The sequence below is a fragment of the Cervus elaphus genome, chromosome 22 (assembly GCF_910594005.1).
Source record: "Cervus elaphus chromosome 22, mCerEla1.1, whole genome shotgun sequence".
In the NCBI taxonomy this organism is placed as follows: domain Eukaryota; kingdom Metazoa; phylum Chordata; class Mammalia; order Artiodactyla; family Cervidae; genus Cervus; species Cervus elaphus.
Genome location: NC_057836.1, coordinates 40,099,387 through 40,114,458, shown reverse-complemented (window position 1 = coordinate 40,114,458; position 15,072 = coordinate 40,099,387). Strand labels below are relative to the sequence as shown.

The window sequence follows — 15,072 nt, the reverse complement described above, 5'->3', positions numbered from 1 at the left end:
ATCTGGAGGTGAGGGGCAGAGGCATGCCTGCACTTCAAAACTGCCCACCTAAGCCACCAAAGGCTCAAGTTCGGTTTAATTGGCAATTCCACAAAGGGCTCTCTGCGCTTTTCGAGTGATCCAAATCACCTGTTCAAGGTCACGCCAAGAGTTACCGGCAGCAATCAGCAAGGTCGCGTAGAGCTGCGGAGTTCGCGGCCGGCCGGCTCTCGGCAACTCAGCGGGCCCACCTGGTGGCCCGCAATCTGCGCAATCGCGGGGAGAACGCGCCCTCTCGCGACGACTTCTAGCCGCAGCTGGGCCTGGCTCAAACGCCCCCCGCCCCGGGCGGAGGCCGGCGGCGGCGGGGCCCGGCACCGGAAGGAGGAGGTGCGCGCGCGTGGGGGCGGGGCGCACCTATATAGGCCCCCCACGGCGTCGAGGGCGGGCCTGGGCTAGAGCGGCTGAGTCGGCGGTGCGCCTGGTGCCGCAGACGCCGCCTGCGAGGGCAGGGAGGGGAGAGGGAGGAGGCGGGAGGAGGAGACACGAGTGCGGGGTGGCGCCGGTCCACCTCCGCAGCTCTCCTGGCTCCCGCCGGCTTTCGAAGGCGGGCCCGGGCTGCGGCAGCGGCGGCGGCGGCGGCGGCGGCAGCGGCCTCGGCGGCCTGCGGAGGTGAAGCCAGGCTGCGGCTGCCTGAGTCGGCGCGGCGGGGGCAAGTGGCCAGCCGGCGAGGGTGGGCCGGGTTGGGCGACCGCTGCCTGGAGTGCAGGACGGCTCGGCATCCTTGGGGCGCGGCTCTGGAGGGCAGGTGGCCCGTGCATCTTACCGCAGATCGGCCTCCCAGAGGCACCTGCAGAAGTGGCCCCGGCCCGCTGCTTCGGCGTCCTGACGACTGTGGGAGGGCGGGGGTCGCTGCCCTCGGGGGGCCGAGGCCCGCCTCGTAGAAGCGCCTCCGGTGCGGGCCTTGCGGGGGCCTGGGGCCTGTTTTGTCCTTGCTCTGGGGATGCTCCTCAAGGGGAGTGGGGAGAAGAGCGCGGATTCGCGGGGCTGGAGGGGGAGCGAGGGCCACGGTCGGGGCGGTGTAAGGCTCGCCAGGATGCGCCCTTAAACTGGTTGACTTGTGAGTGGTTATGGGTTAGTTTAAACAAAACTGAACATCAGCTCGAAGAGGTCGCAGCTTGAGAGTACCTCGCTCCAGTGTCCTGTAGTCCAGTGTCCAGCTTGCCTTGTAGGCCCCAGACCAATCAAAGGGAAGTTAGCATTCTTGTTTAAGAAGTTTCTCCGCACTTAGTGAAAGAGAGCTCTGAAAGAATTGTCTGTGTTTGGGATTTTTTATTAAATGTGGCTGTTAGAGATTGGGGTTGGGGCTGGTGGTGAGAGATAATGTGAAGAGTTTCGAATGGCTGGCTGCCTTGTCCGGATGGGGAAGGCTTATTTTTTGTGTGTGTCATCACTTGACCATGGAAATTATTCAGAATGTGGGTCGCCCTCAGCTCTGAAGCCGCTGTTTGATTAGCAGTTCTTCCTCCCTATGTGGGAAATTGAATTTCTGGAACCATCCCCTATGTTGTAGATTTTTGCCTACGCAAAGGCGCCAGCGCTTGGCACGAACTGCCTTCAAGGTAGTGAAATGAAAGTACATTATTTAAAACAACATTAAGTTTTGAGCTCACTTCTGTGGAAGAGAATTTTGGGGGGCGTGGGTCTAGGCTTTTCAGGGAATTTAAAGCCTGCAGTCGTAATTTAGTTTTATTCCTAACTTTTTTCCCCCCTTCCCTCCTTCAGCCTCATCTGTTTCAATGGTGCAACTCTCTTCATCTCCTTTTGGTTACCAGTCACCTTCAGGCCATTCAGAGGAGGGAAAACAGAGGACAATGAAGTCAGCCAAGCCCCAAGTGAACCACAGTCAGCATGGGGAAAGCCAGCGGGCGCTGAGCCCCTTGCAGTCTGCCCTCAGCTCTGCTGCCTCTCCTTCCCAAGCATATGAGACATACATTGATAATGGACTCATATGCCTTAAACACAAAATCAGAAACATCGAGAAAAAGAAGGTAACTTTTTTCCCTCACCCAGCCCTGTATATACACCATGTTAAATTAGAGTTAAGGAACTTGCATTTTTACTTTCTATCAGGGCTCATAGGTATTCTTCCTAAAGATTTCTTTCCTGAAGATTTAAGTAACCTTGAGGTTTAGCTGACTGAAAATGTACAAGTAGGCTGAACACTGACTGTATTAAACACTTTATATTTGATTTGCCAGAATAACTGAATAAAAATATTCTTCATAGTAAAATTATTGTGCATGCTACTGTTGAAATATTTGAAGAGGTAGCTACTTTAGGTCAGATTAATTCCTTGCATGTAGTGTTAATATTTCTTTGCATAAATGAATAGTATTCTTTTTTTTTTTTTTTAGCTTGTTTTCCTTGTGACTTTCTGCAGCAGTTGATATTGCAGTATAACTGCTGCAGTCATTGGAAGCTTTTAACGATGGCAGAGCCAGAAGATGTTTTAGCACTGATTTTGTGTGTTGCTAGGTGATTGTTTCAGATTGGTTGGTGAAAGCATTGTAGAGAGCCTTGTAAAGATATGAAGGTTGTAACCAGCCTGATGTGACAGTAAATGCTGATGTAAAGATCCAGATCATTCCTCATTTCCTGAGTCATGTAGCCTGTGAAATGGTACTGCACGTAGCTTTGTTGTGTCATGATTCTCTTTTGCTTGTGATAGTAGTTGAGTTACTATCTAGACTGAGGAACTTTTGAATATTTCTATGCCAAGACCTAGTTAAATCTAGGAAAGTTGCTTTGATGGAGGAGGGTGAAGAGATTTTCAAGAGTTTGGTTGACCCTGTTCCTTTTCGTTCCCATTTCCCCATCCCCCCCACCCCCACACACTCTAGGAAAGTAGTGAAGAAGGGCCAGTTACTGGTAGCTTCTCTGTAGCCTTAGTTCTCACCAGTTGTCTTTTGAATGCATGCAGTTGATCATGAGCATGATAAGGTGAGTGTGCCTGGGTCAGCACAAATCCCCTGCCACTGTGGGAAGTTAGAGTCAAAGCAGGATCTGTTCTAAGCGGGATCTTTTGATAGACTCATTAATGTCTTATCCCAGGTGGAGGAACTACATATATATGTGTAATATATATATAATTATACTCTTCAGCTGAACTAGAGTACCTCTTTAATTTTGAATACCAATCTGGTCAGTACTCATACATTTGTTTCAAGCTTCTGAGAAAGTGTTTTAAAGCTATAAAGCCAACATAGAAGGTGCCTAAAATTGCTTTTAGAATACCATAAAGGGTCATGTCATTATTTGGACAATAAATGCAATTTATTCGTCATTTATTTCCTTAAATATCAGATTTTTTAAAATGAAAAATGGCTTCAAGTTGAGGCTACTATAATTCTAGAAAAAAAAAATATTACATTTCTGTACTTCCATTAGGAAGTTTCATTGGACAAATGTTCACATAATTCAGCAGGTAACCATTTAAGCAGGCCTTCTCAGCCTCACAAACACTATTGCCATTTTGTGCTGGATAGTTCTTTGTTGTGGGGGGCTGTCCTTTGCACTGTAGGATGCACTGGAGCATTCTGTAGTTGCCTGGCCTCTACCCACAGGATGCCCACTGGCACCCACTTCCTCCCTCCATCCCCCGAGTGTGCTGTGATAGCCGGAGATACCTCCAGACATTGTCATGTGTCCTTGGGGGACAAAATTGCCTCTGATTGTGCACCATTGGGTTGGGGCATATGATTTATTTGTTAAACCCCGATGTGTCGTGTAATCTAGTTACAGAGGCCATTAAGAGAAAAAGGGTTTATTACCACTTAACTTTTGTAATTCCAGACTAGTGTTGATTATGTGTAATATTTTTTTTTTCCTGACTGGAACTCATCTATAATTGCCTCTTATCTTGTACTAAAATGTTATTCTTATAGATTGGTAGTTTACTGCAAGAACTTTGTTTTCATGAGAAACAGTCTGGTATTTAGTTTGTTTCAGAACTTTGTATCAGACTGTGGTAAATACAAGTTTCTCTTTTGTAGCTCAAACTGGAAGATTACAAAGATCGCCTGAAAAATGGAGAGCATCTTAATCCAGACCAGTTGGTAAGTGGTTTATGATCCTTTGATCAAACGTATTTTCTTAGTAAAACTTTAGATGAATTTGGGGGAGACCAAAGAGCAGGAGGAGAAGGGGATGACAGAGGATAAGATGGTTGGATGGCATCACCGACTCAATGGACATGGGTTTGGGTGGACTCTGGGAGTTGGTGATGGACAGGGAGGCCTGGCGTGCTGCAGTTCATGGGGTTGCAAAGAGTCGAACACAACTGAGTGACTGAACTGAACTGAAAGATTTGATAGGCTAAAAGGGAAGAGTGAGAGTCCACTGGGTTTTTCCAAAGACTTTGTCTTCACCTATCAGGTCTTATATCTTTGACTTTACTTTTGCACTAGTAGATAGTATATGGATGGGGGTGTGTGTTGTCAAATAAGAGTGAAGATGTAGATAATCACAAAGAGTTAACATATGGATTTAATTAAACTTTCTCTAGAGTGGACTGAAGGAGAAGAGCAGGGAATCACCTAGCTTTCTACTATTTACTCACATATTCTAAACCTGACACCTCTTTGCTCTAAAATGTAAAAGGGTAACTACTACAGCTTGCCTTGGTTTTTTCTAGTTGCTTCTCCTTAATTCCTTTGTTGATATCGCCGTGCTTTTCTATTATGTATTGCTGTGTTCCTTCTTAGGAGGCATGTTTATCTGATAGATATCAGGCCTTTAAATATTCACTGTTTATGACAGTTAAAAATACTCTTTACGTTGCCCATGGTATACCTAGTAATTACAAGTTTTATCTAATGGGATGAAGGAGAGTTTTTACAATATGGAAAATTTTAAAAACGCTTTATTGATGTTTGCCTTTTTGATCTGACCACACTTCCTGTGTGACAGCACAAAATTAAAAGTTATTTCATCTAGCATGTGGATCTATTGTCTTTTATGTTATTTAAAGTCTTTGGTTGTGAATCGCAGGTACTTTTTCCTTGCCATGTTGGCTCTTTGTCACTGACCTAGAATTTTTGTGATGTAGTGAATTACTGTTTTGCTGAGACACAGATTTGAATTGTCGAGTTCTGAGAATGATGTGCTCAGATGTCTGGTGAAAGGACTTAGCTGGACATTCAGCGTTTCAACACGGTTTTGTTTTTAAGTAGTCATGGTGTGTTCACTAACTTTTAAAGTGACGAAACCTCTATCTAAACACCCTTGGAGAATGTGTTCTGTTACATGTTTTTGTGTTTTGTGTTTGGGGATGGGAATGGGGAGGCTGGTGATTCTCATGGTAGCTCTCTAAGAAATGTTGAGGAGCTCCAGCCAGGTAAACTTTAATCTCACTAGTCTGAGATACACAAGCTGCTATATGTTGCTTCTGTAGTATTAACTTGGATTGCTTGAGGGATACCTGACAAACTCCAAATTTATATTATCAATAGAGCAGTTCTCTGAACTCTAGATTCCTATGTCCAGTTGCCTTTTATTTTGCTCCACAAAACCTGTTCTCCTTTTACCTTCACTATATCAGTTAACAGCCTGATTTACTAGAAGGATGGTATCACTCAAAACCTTGGAGAATTTCTCATTTTTCTCCTCGCACCTTGTGTCTAGCCCATCAGCAAGTGTGTGGTCAATTCCTCCTTCAAAATAAATTCAGAAACAGACCATTTCTCATAAATTCTGCCTCTGCCTTCCTGTTCCACACCGCATCACCTTTCATCTGCATTACTGTAACAGCTTCCTTACGAGTTTTTCTGTTTGTGCTCTCCCTCCAAGTCTGTTCTTAACACAGTAGCCTCAGTGCGTGTGTGCCTGTGTGTTCACTCAGTCATGTCTGACTCTTTGCGTCCCCATGGTTGCTGGCCAGCCAGGCTCCTCTGTCCCTGAGGTTCTCCAGGCAAAAATACTTGAGCAGGTTGCCATTTCCTTCTCCAGGGGATCTTCCTGACCCAGGGATCGAACCCATATCTCCTGCATTGGCAGGCAGGTTTTTTACCATTGAGCCACCTGGGAAACCCCAGTAGCCTCTGTAGTTCTGTTCAAAAACGAGTCAGATGTCAGTCCTCTGCTCAGAAGTATCCCCTGTTGGTTCCCATCATGGTGCAGAATGTCCTGTGATGTATAGTAAAGTGTTAGTCACTCGTTTGTGTCCGACTCTGTGCGACCGCATGGACTGTAGCCTGCCGGGCTCCTCTGTCCATGGGATTCTCCAGGCAAGAATACTGGAGTGGGTAGCCATTCCCTTCTCCAGGGGATCTTCCCAACCCAGGAATTGAACCCGGGTCTCCTGTATTGCAGGCAGATTCTTTACCATCTGAGCCACCAGTGAACCCCAGAATGGCCTGTAAGGCCCTACAAACAAGTTATGCTCCCCACTTCCTTTTACATTTTTATTGCATTTCCTACACTTCTCTCTTGCTGGCTTCATCCCAGCAGCACAGGCCTCCTTCTGGTCCTCGCATATCGCAGCCGCACTGCTACTGCAGGGTTTTGCTGTGCTTTTCTTACTGCCTGGGGTGCTTTTTCCCCAGATGTCTAAATGGCTCCATTCCCAATCTCCTTCAGCTTTTTCTTTGAAAGTCATCTCAGTAAGGCCTGTCCGGACAACACTCCTTTGCTCCTTCCCATGCTTTAATTTTCTTAATAAAAGTGCTTCTCTGACAAACTAAAGTTTTATCTCTTCTTCCCTTGCAGTGTCTAAGTTCTGTTAAAGTAGAGATTTTGTCTGCTTACTGCAGTTTTCCTAGTACTAGAATGGTTTATTGCATATGGTAGGTATTTAAATACTACATATAGATTTACTAAATGTAAAATGATTGAATATTAGGTTTTTAGATGTGATTATATAGTTAGCAGTACTTTTGAGAAATGTCATCTCGTACAAGGAATGTATACTTCAGACAGAAATTTAGAAAATGCAGATAAGTCAGAAGAAAAAAAAAATCTATAATCTGAGCCCTCAGATACCTCTTGTCAGTAGTATAGTACTTAATTAAAAAGCCCTTAAGTTTAGTTTTTTAAAATTGGAAGTAATTCACATAGTTTAGAAATTAGGAAATGTTAAAAAAGATGTTTTTTCTTTCACCCTGTCCTTCCTCTGTTTGATACTCATCTTATAAAATAGTGATTCTGATAAATTGCTTTGTATCTGTCCAAAGTTTCTTTAAGCCTATATACAGCTTAGCTTAATATAGGTACTTTCGGGGTCTTTTTTTTTTTGGCAGTTTTAGATTCACAGTAAATTTGAGCAGAAAGTGGAGAGAGTTCCTTGACCCCACACATGCACAGCCTTTTCCACTATCAGCGTTCCTTACCAGAGTGGTCCATTTGTTACAGTTGAACCTACCTTGACACAGCATCATCACTCAAAGTCCATACATTACGTTGGGGTTCACTCCTTGTTATTGTACATCCTGTGGGTTTTGACAAATATAAAATGGCATGTATACTGTCATGGTAACACACAGAATAGTTTCACTGCCTTAAAAATCCTCTGTGCTCTACCTATTCATCCTTTTTTTTTTTTTTTTAATATGGTGTCTGTTTCCACAATACTTTTAAATCATTTAAAAGTATTCATTTAACTTGCTCATTTCTGTGATGTAGGTCCTATTGTCTTTATAAGTGCTTGAAAACTGAGATGAGAACAGTTAATGGGAAAATTGCTGGTAAATGAAAAGCTGGAGAAATGGGGGAAATGGAAGTTTAGTGTTACAAAAAACGAGTTGTTTGTAGAGCAGGAGGGTGCCTCTGTGTTGAAATCTTCTGAGAAGTTAACCAAAATGAGAGCTATACAAGATCCACAGGTTTAAAGGATGGGATTGACATCACTGACATTCAGTTCAGTTCAGTCGCTCAGTTGTGTCCAACTCTTTGCGACCCCATGAACTGCAGCATGCCAGGCCTCCCTGTCCATCACCAACTTGCAGAGTCCACCCAAACCCATGTCCATTGAGTCGGTGATGCCATCCAACCATCTCATCCTCTGTTGTCCCCTTCTTCTCCTGTCCTCAATATTTCCTGGCATCAGGCCAGGACAGTTCTGATGGAATGGTGGAAACAATCCAGGTTTATAAGGGCTGAAGAGAAAATGGAGACTGTGTAGACATTTTGAAATTTGTCTGTGACTTGAAGGAAGTGGTTTTCAGAAAGGCACTTTTTATTTTTCTTGTTTAGGTTGGGGGAGACTTGAACTTAAGTGCTGGTTTCAGCATCAACAGAGAGGGAGAGCCTTAAGACATTAAAGAGAGAATCATAGAGTAAGGTCTCCTGTGAATGCAGAATTGAATAGGATCCAGGGCACAGGTAGAAGGATATCTCCTTCGCTGTATAAACAAGGAGAGAGAGAAAGGGTGGATCCACATCTAATGATGGGAAGTTGAGTTAATATTATTTGGGAGCAGATATGAAGGGGTATTGGAGAAGAAAATGGGAGCCCACTCCAGTGTTCTTGCCTGGAAAATTGCCTGGCGGCAGGCTGTCATCCACAGGATCACAAAGAGTTGGACATGACTGAGTGCACACACACACACACACACACACACACAAAGGGGTATTCCTTTCTAGTTTCACGTCCCTTTGAGGACTGTTTACTATGGTTATGTTACCTGTGCGTTCTTGGTTCTAATATTTGAACTGCCTGTTTTATTAAGAAATATGTAGTCCATACAAAATACTGCATGTAAGGTACAGCGCCTAATAAGGCAAGTGTCAGAACCCACTACTCAGCTCAAATAGTATATTAGGAACACTATCGAAGCACCTTCCCTGAACTCCTTCCTGTAACCTGACCTTGAACTTCCCCCATTCATTCCCTTCCTTATGTTTGAAGAGAACTTACTGTCCTTAAATCTGTTAGGGTTACTTTTTTTGAAACTTACAATAAATGTTATACTGTATATTTTGCAACTTATCTTTTTTCATTCATTACATTTAAGATTTTTAATTTGAGGCAAGTAGTTATATTTCATTTGCTTTTCTCTACTGGATAGTAGTCTATAAAAGATGGATGTTTGAGTTGTTTGCGCTTATATTTTGGTAGCCTACTTTGATTGGTCTTACACGTATTAGTAAGATACAGGTGTAAGATTTCTTCAGGGTGTATACTTATCATTGGGCTGTAGGGTACACCCGTAGTTAACTTCACAGTAAAAATGCCAAATTAATTTCCTAAATTATTATACCAATTTATGTTAAAACTATGTTATGTTATAGTACACAGGAATTCTGTTGCTCTATACCTTTACAAAGACTTAATAGTATCAGATTATTTTAAAGACAACTTTCTTGAGGTATCGTAAATATAACATTAACTCCTTGTAACTGCACAATTTAATAATTTATAGTAAATTTGTAGAGTTATGCAACTATTACAACAATTGAGTTTTATTTACTTTAAAAAATATTTATTATGTTGGCTCCACTGAGTTTTAGTTGCTACTTGTGGGAACTTTGTTGCAGCAAGTGGGTTTCTTCGTTGTGGCATGCATGAGGGATCTAGTTACTCAACCAGGGTTTGAACCTGGCCCCTGCATTGGGAGCGCGGGGTTTTAACTACTTGACAGCCAGGGAAGTCCTAGCAGTGAGTTGTAGAACATTTCCATAACCCTTTCAAGTTCTCTTTTGTGCTGTTATTTGCTTTCTGTCTCTATAAATTTGTCTTTTCTGGATATTGCATAGAAAGTAAAGTCTTGTATCTGTCGTCTTTGACTTACCATTATGTTTTTGAGGTTCATGCATGTTATAGCATGTATCAGTAATTCATTTCTTTTTGTTGCTAGTCAGAATTCCTGTGTATGGTTATAACACATTTTGCTTATCCATTTACCAGTTGCTGGATATTTGGATTGTTTTTATTTGGGGCTGTAATGAATAATGTGCTGTATAAATTTGCCTTCAAGTCTTTAGGTGGGTATATGCTTTCATTTCTTTTGGGTAGATATTCAGAAGTGGAATATTACACTATTTTAACTGTAGAGGCTTTGTAATATGTCTTTATCTGATTAGAGGAGTTCCCCATCTTGTTCTGTTTCATATTGGCCCTTTGTTCTTCCATGTAGATTTGAAGTAAAGGTCATATAAACCTGCCCTTTCTCTAATTATTTACTTTCGTCATCTGAAATTGCAAAGAAAAATTTGCTTCTTTAAATTTACAGGAATTCCCTAGTGGTCCAGTGTTTGTGACTCTGCTTTCACTGCCAAGGGCCTAGGTTCAGTCCCTGGTCAGGGAACCGAAATCTGGCAAGCCACATGGCATGCCCTCCAAATTTGCAGTATTTCTGTTACAATACTTAATTTGTTGTTATAGGTAATTATTTACAAGTTTTTCCTACCATAGTGTAAATTTCTCGAGGTTGCTTCGTCTGTGATTCTCACTGTGCTACTTGTGTAATATATTTGTGTAGTGAATGAATATTGACAGAGGAATCCTATTGGTTCAGTGCTCTTGAAACCCTCAGGCCTCTCCGACCTTAGACTTTTATGGATAGTCAACTTCATTATTATTATTATGGTTCAGATTTCTAGCATAAAAATTGAATTTTTGAATTTAACTTTATGTAGCTTCTACTAAATACTTTCTCCTTACTTTTTTGGGTATGTGTAGTAAATGTGTGCTGAGTCGTGTCTGACTCTTTGCAACCTCATGGGCTGAAGCCTGCCTGGCTCCTCCGTCCATGGAACTTTCCAGGCAAGAATACTGGAGTGGGTTGCCATTTCCTTCTCCAGGGACTCTTCCTGACCTAGGGATTAAAGCTGTATCTCTTGTGTCTCCTGCATTGGCAGGTAGATTCTTTACTATGTACCACCTGGGAAGCCCATGTGTAGTAAATGGCTAGTTCCTAATGTGTTACATTTCTTCTCCTGTTATCAAGGAGCACTTATTTTGACATATTTGTACTTGGAAATTCACAGAATTGATGTTTTCTTATCTGGTTTGGTAGGAAGCAGTTGAGAAATATGAAGAAGTGCTACATAACTTAGAATTTGCCAAGGAGCTTCAGAAAACCTTTTCTGGACTGAGCCAAGATGTAAGTATATACTTTTTTTGCTTTTCTTAAAACCGGCTTAACTACTGATCTTGAAGAAACTGTTAGTGTCTGATAATGGTGCTTCATTATTGTTCATCTAATTCCTGCTGATTTTTAATTCTGGGAGGTGGGGTGGAGGATAGCTACTGAAGAACTGAATACAAATGTTATCTGAATATGAAACATTGTGAATAAAGCATTCATTATTGAATGTATACTATTTCACTATGGAATTATAGAAATCACTGAGAAATGGAATGAAAACTTTGACAGATTCATTTGTAAAGCATTTTACAATGTGGGCTTGAAAATTTATATAATATTGGCTTGTGTGTTTAGCATTATTTGACATATTATGAAACGTAGAATTGGTAGATCCTTCTTGAGGGCATGACAGTTATTACCAGGCAAATTTATGGTTCATAATTTAAATAAAGTTAAGTGTGGTCTCACTGATATAGTTTGAATTACTCTATATTGGCAATTCAAGTTTTTTTCTCCTATAAATTTAACCAGTAATTAATATGAAGTCTTAAGCTTTCATTAATGAGGTATGCTTCATTGCTTCAGAGTCTTAGTTTTAGAAAGATGGACCTTTAGAGATCCTGTTCTAACAACTGAGGAAATATTTTAGTAAATTCATTTTGGGGTAGGGAGAATGTCTCATAGACTTTTCTACTTTTTGGGTCTTGTACAGTGAATTAAAATTCTCTTCTTCATTCCCCTGGGATCAAAAACAAACAAAAAACACAAAATGTCATTCTTAAGTTGAAGACATCTACCATCTTAATCCTTGTATTATATAATTCTGAATTGCTCTCTTCTGGATGTCTGACTTTTAAAAGGTAGTGTGAAATCTAAAATAGCCTAGTATAGAGATACTTCTTTCTGTTTTCTGAATACTTCTGTTCATGCAACTCTAGGATAATATTAGACTTCATGGCATCTTATATCATGATATTAGATATTCATGGCATCCAGTCCCATCACTTCATGGCAAATAGATGGGGAAATAATGGAAACAGAGACTTTATTTTTGGGGGCTCCAAAATCACTGCAGATGGTGACTGTAGCCATAAAATTAAAAGATGTTTGCTGCTTGGAAAAAATGCTATGACCAATCTAGACAGCATATTAAAAAGTAGAGACATTACTTTGCCAACAAAGGTCTGTCTAGTCAAAGCTACGGTTTTTCCAGTAGTCACGTATGGATGTAAGAGTTGGACCATAAAGGTGAGTGCTGAAGAATTGATGCTTTTAGGCTGTGGTGTTGGAGAAGATTCTTGAGAGTCCCTTGGACTGCAAGGATATCAAACCAGTCAATCGTAAAGCAAATCAGTCCTGACTGTTCATTGGAAGGACTGATGCTAAAGCTGAAACTCCAATAGTTTGGCCACCTGATGGGAAGAACTGACTCATTGGAAAAGACCCTGATGCTGGGAAGGATTGAAGGCAGGAGGAGAAGGGGACTACAGAGGATGGGTTGGTTGGATGGCATCACTGACTTGATGGACATGAGTTTGAGTAAGCTACAGGAGTTGATGAAGGACAGGGAAGCCTGAAGCGTGCTGCAGTCCATGGGGTCACAAAGAGTCAGACACGACTGAGTGAATGAAAAGATATTAGCTTTGTTATCCATAGGGCACTTTAAACTCACGTTCACTTTTTCATTACTTAATTTTAATACTTTCTGTTGGTTCCATGTCTCTTAAGTATTTCTAAGCTATTTCATTATATTTATTTTTTTGGCTATACCATGTGGCATGTGGGATCTTAGTTCCTCAATCAGGGATGAAACCCGTGCCTCCTGCATTGGAAGGGTGGAGTCTTAACCACTTGGCTGCCAGGGAAGTTCCTCTAGACTATTTTATTATTTTAAAAACTTTTTATTCCTCTAGGCTATTTTCAATACAGTGTTTTTAAGGTTTTTTTTTTTTTTTTTCTGATACATGGGATTGTTTTATCCCTCTCCCAATATGTTGAGTTTATTTAGTTTTGGTCCATTGTGCTAAAAGAAAGATCTTTATGTTTACCTTCTGTTTGGAGGTTTGAAGTATTCAGTTCAGTTCAGTCGCTCAGTTGTGTCCGACTCTTTGCGACCCCATGAATCGCAGCACGCCAGGCCTCCCTGTCCATCACAAACTCCCGGAGTTTACTCAAACTCATGTCTGTCGAGTTGGTCATGCCATCCAGCCATCTCATCCTCTGTCATCCCCTTCTCCTCCCGCCCCCAATCCCTCTCAGCATCAGAGTATTTTCCAATGAGTCAACTCTTTGCATGAGGTGGCCAAAGTTTGGAGTTTCAGCTTCAGCATCCAATGAACACCCAGGACTGATCTCCTTTAGGATGGACTGGTTGGATCTCCTTGCAGTCCAAGGGACTCTCAAGAGTCTTCTCCAACACCACAGTTCAAAAGCATCAATTCTTTGGTGCTCAGCTTTCTTTATAGTCCAACTCTCACATCCATACATGACCACTGCAAAAACCATAGCCTTGACTAGATGGACCTTTGTTGGCAAAGTTATGTCTCTGCTTTTTAATGTGCTATGTAGGTTGGTCATAACTTACCTTCCAAGGAGTAAGCGTCTTTTAATTTCATGGCTGCAATGACCATCTGCAGTGATTTTGGAGCCCAAAAAATAAAGTCTAACACTGTTTCCAGTTTCCTCATCTATTTCCCATGAAGTGAATTATATATATTAAAGTATATTTCTATAATACTTAATAATTTCTGTTAACTCTTTTCTCAGAGTTAACCCTATCAAATTTTAATTTTCTACCCAGGTGTTTTTTTCAGTGTATGATGTTCTTTTTAGATTTAAATCTTGTTTTAAACATCATCCATGTGCCAGGCACTATGGAGTTTGACTATTTTTATAATGAAGTATCTTTCAGCCTATTGGATTTTTTTTTTTTAAATGAAGTCTTTGTTTTGTTGGGGTTTCCCTGGTGGTTCAGTGGGTAAAGCGTCTGCCTGCAATGCAGGAGACTTGGGTTTGATTCCTGGGTCAGGAAGATCCCCTGGAAAAGGAAATGGCAACCCACTCCAGTACTCTTGCCTGGAAAATCCCATGGACTGAGAAGCCTGGTAGACTACAGTCCATGGGATCGCAAAGAGTTGACATGACTGTGCAACTTCACTTTCTTTCTTTTGTTAGACCTCTTCTGTGAGATAGCCTGTTTGCAGTTTGTGTAACACTTTCTTCTTTCCCTTCAAATTAGAGTTGGGAGCCTTCCTATTCAGTCCACATCTCTCTGTTTTTTTGATATGAGCTTTGTCCTTTGATGGGAATTTATCATTCAGAATCATGGTTCAGAAAATAAATTTTATGGTTTGGTATTATTGGTTGATAATAATTTACTTCATTTCTTTTTAACCGGTCCTCAACTGAAAGAAGATAAGTAACCTGACTTACTAGTTTCCACATGAATAAGGAGAAATCAGCTGCTGTCAGTGGTTTGCATGATATTTGATTATGACCTGCTTGTTGTTCAGCTACTAAGTCGTTCTGACTCTTTGTGACCCTATGGACTACAGCATGCCAGGCTCCCCTGTCCTTCACCATCTCCCAGAGTTTATTCAAACTCATGTCCTTTGAGTCGATGCCATTCAACCATCTCATTCTCTGTCATCCCTTTCTCTTGTCCTCAGTCTTTCCCAGCACCAGGGTCTTTTCCAGTGAGTCAGCTCTTCATGTCAGATGGCCAGAGTTTTGGAACTTCAGCTTCATCATCAGTCCTTCCAAGGAGTATTCAGGGTTGATTTTCTTTAGGATTGACTGGTTTGATCTTGCTTTCCAAGGGAATCTCAAGAGTCTTCTCCAGCACCACAGTTTGAAAGCATTAATTCTTTGATGCTCAGCCTTTTTTATGGTCCAACTCTCACATCTGTACATGGTGGTAGTTTACTCGCTAAGTTGTGTCTGACTCTTGTGACCTCATGGACTGTAGCTTCCCAGGCTCCTCTGTCCATGGGGATTCTCCAGGCAA

At 41.7% G+C, this 15,072-nt stretch overlaps 1 protein-coding gene across 22 annotated transcripts in view; it reads left to right on the top strand.

Moving 5' to 3' along the window:
* The first annotated feature begins 347 nt into the window (after window positions 1-347).
* Window positions 348-15,072, top strand: part of CAPRIN2 (caprin family member 2) — a 42,352-nt gene continuing 27,627 nt past the window's right edge. For 14 of the 22 annotated variants that reach the window (XM_043880732.1, XM_043880729.1, XM_043880740.1 and 11 more), the window contains exons 1-4: window positions 561-691; window positions 1,765-2,030; window positions 4,035-4,097; window positions 10,995-11,081. In XM_043880732.1, the coding sequence (XP_043736667.1) occupies window positions 1,779-2,030; window positions 4,035-4,097; window positions 10,995-11,081 (402 nt within the window). In that variant the 5' untranslated portion in view covers window positions 561-691; window positions 1,765-1,778. Of the gene's footprint in view, window positions 370-424; window positions 692-726; window positions 935-1,764; window positions 2,031-4,034; window positions 4,098-10,994; window positions 11,082-15,072 lie in introns of those variants that run through there. The other 8 variants (XM_043880749.1, XM_043880741.1, XM_043880739.1 and 5 more) reach the window with 4 other exon arrangements.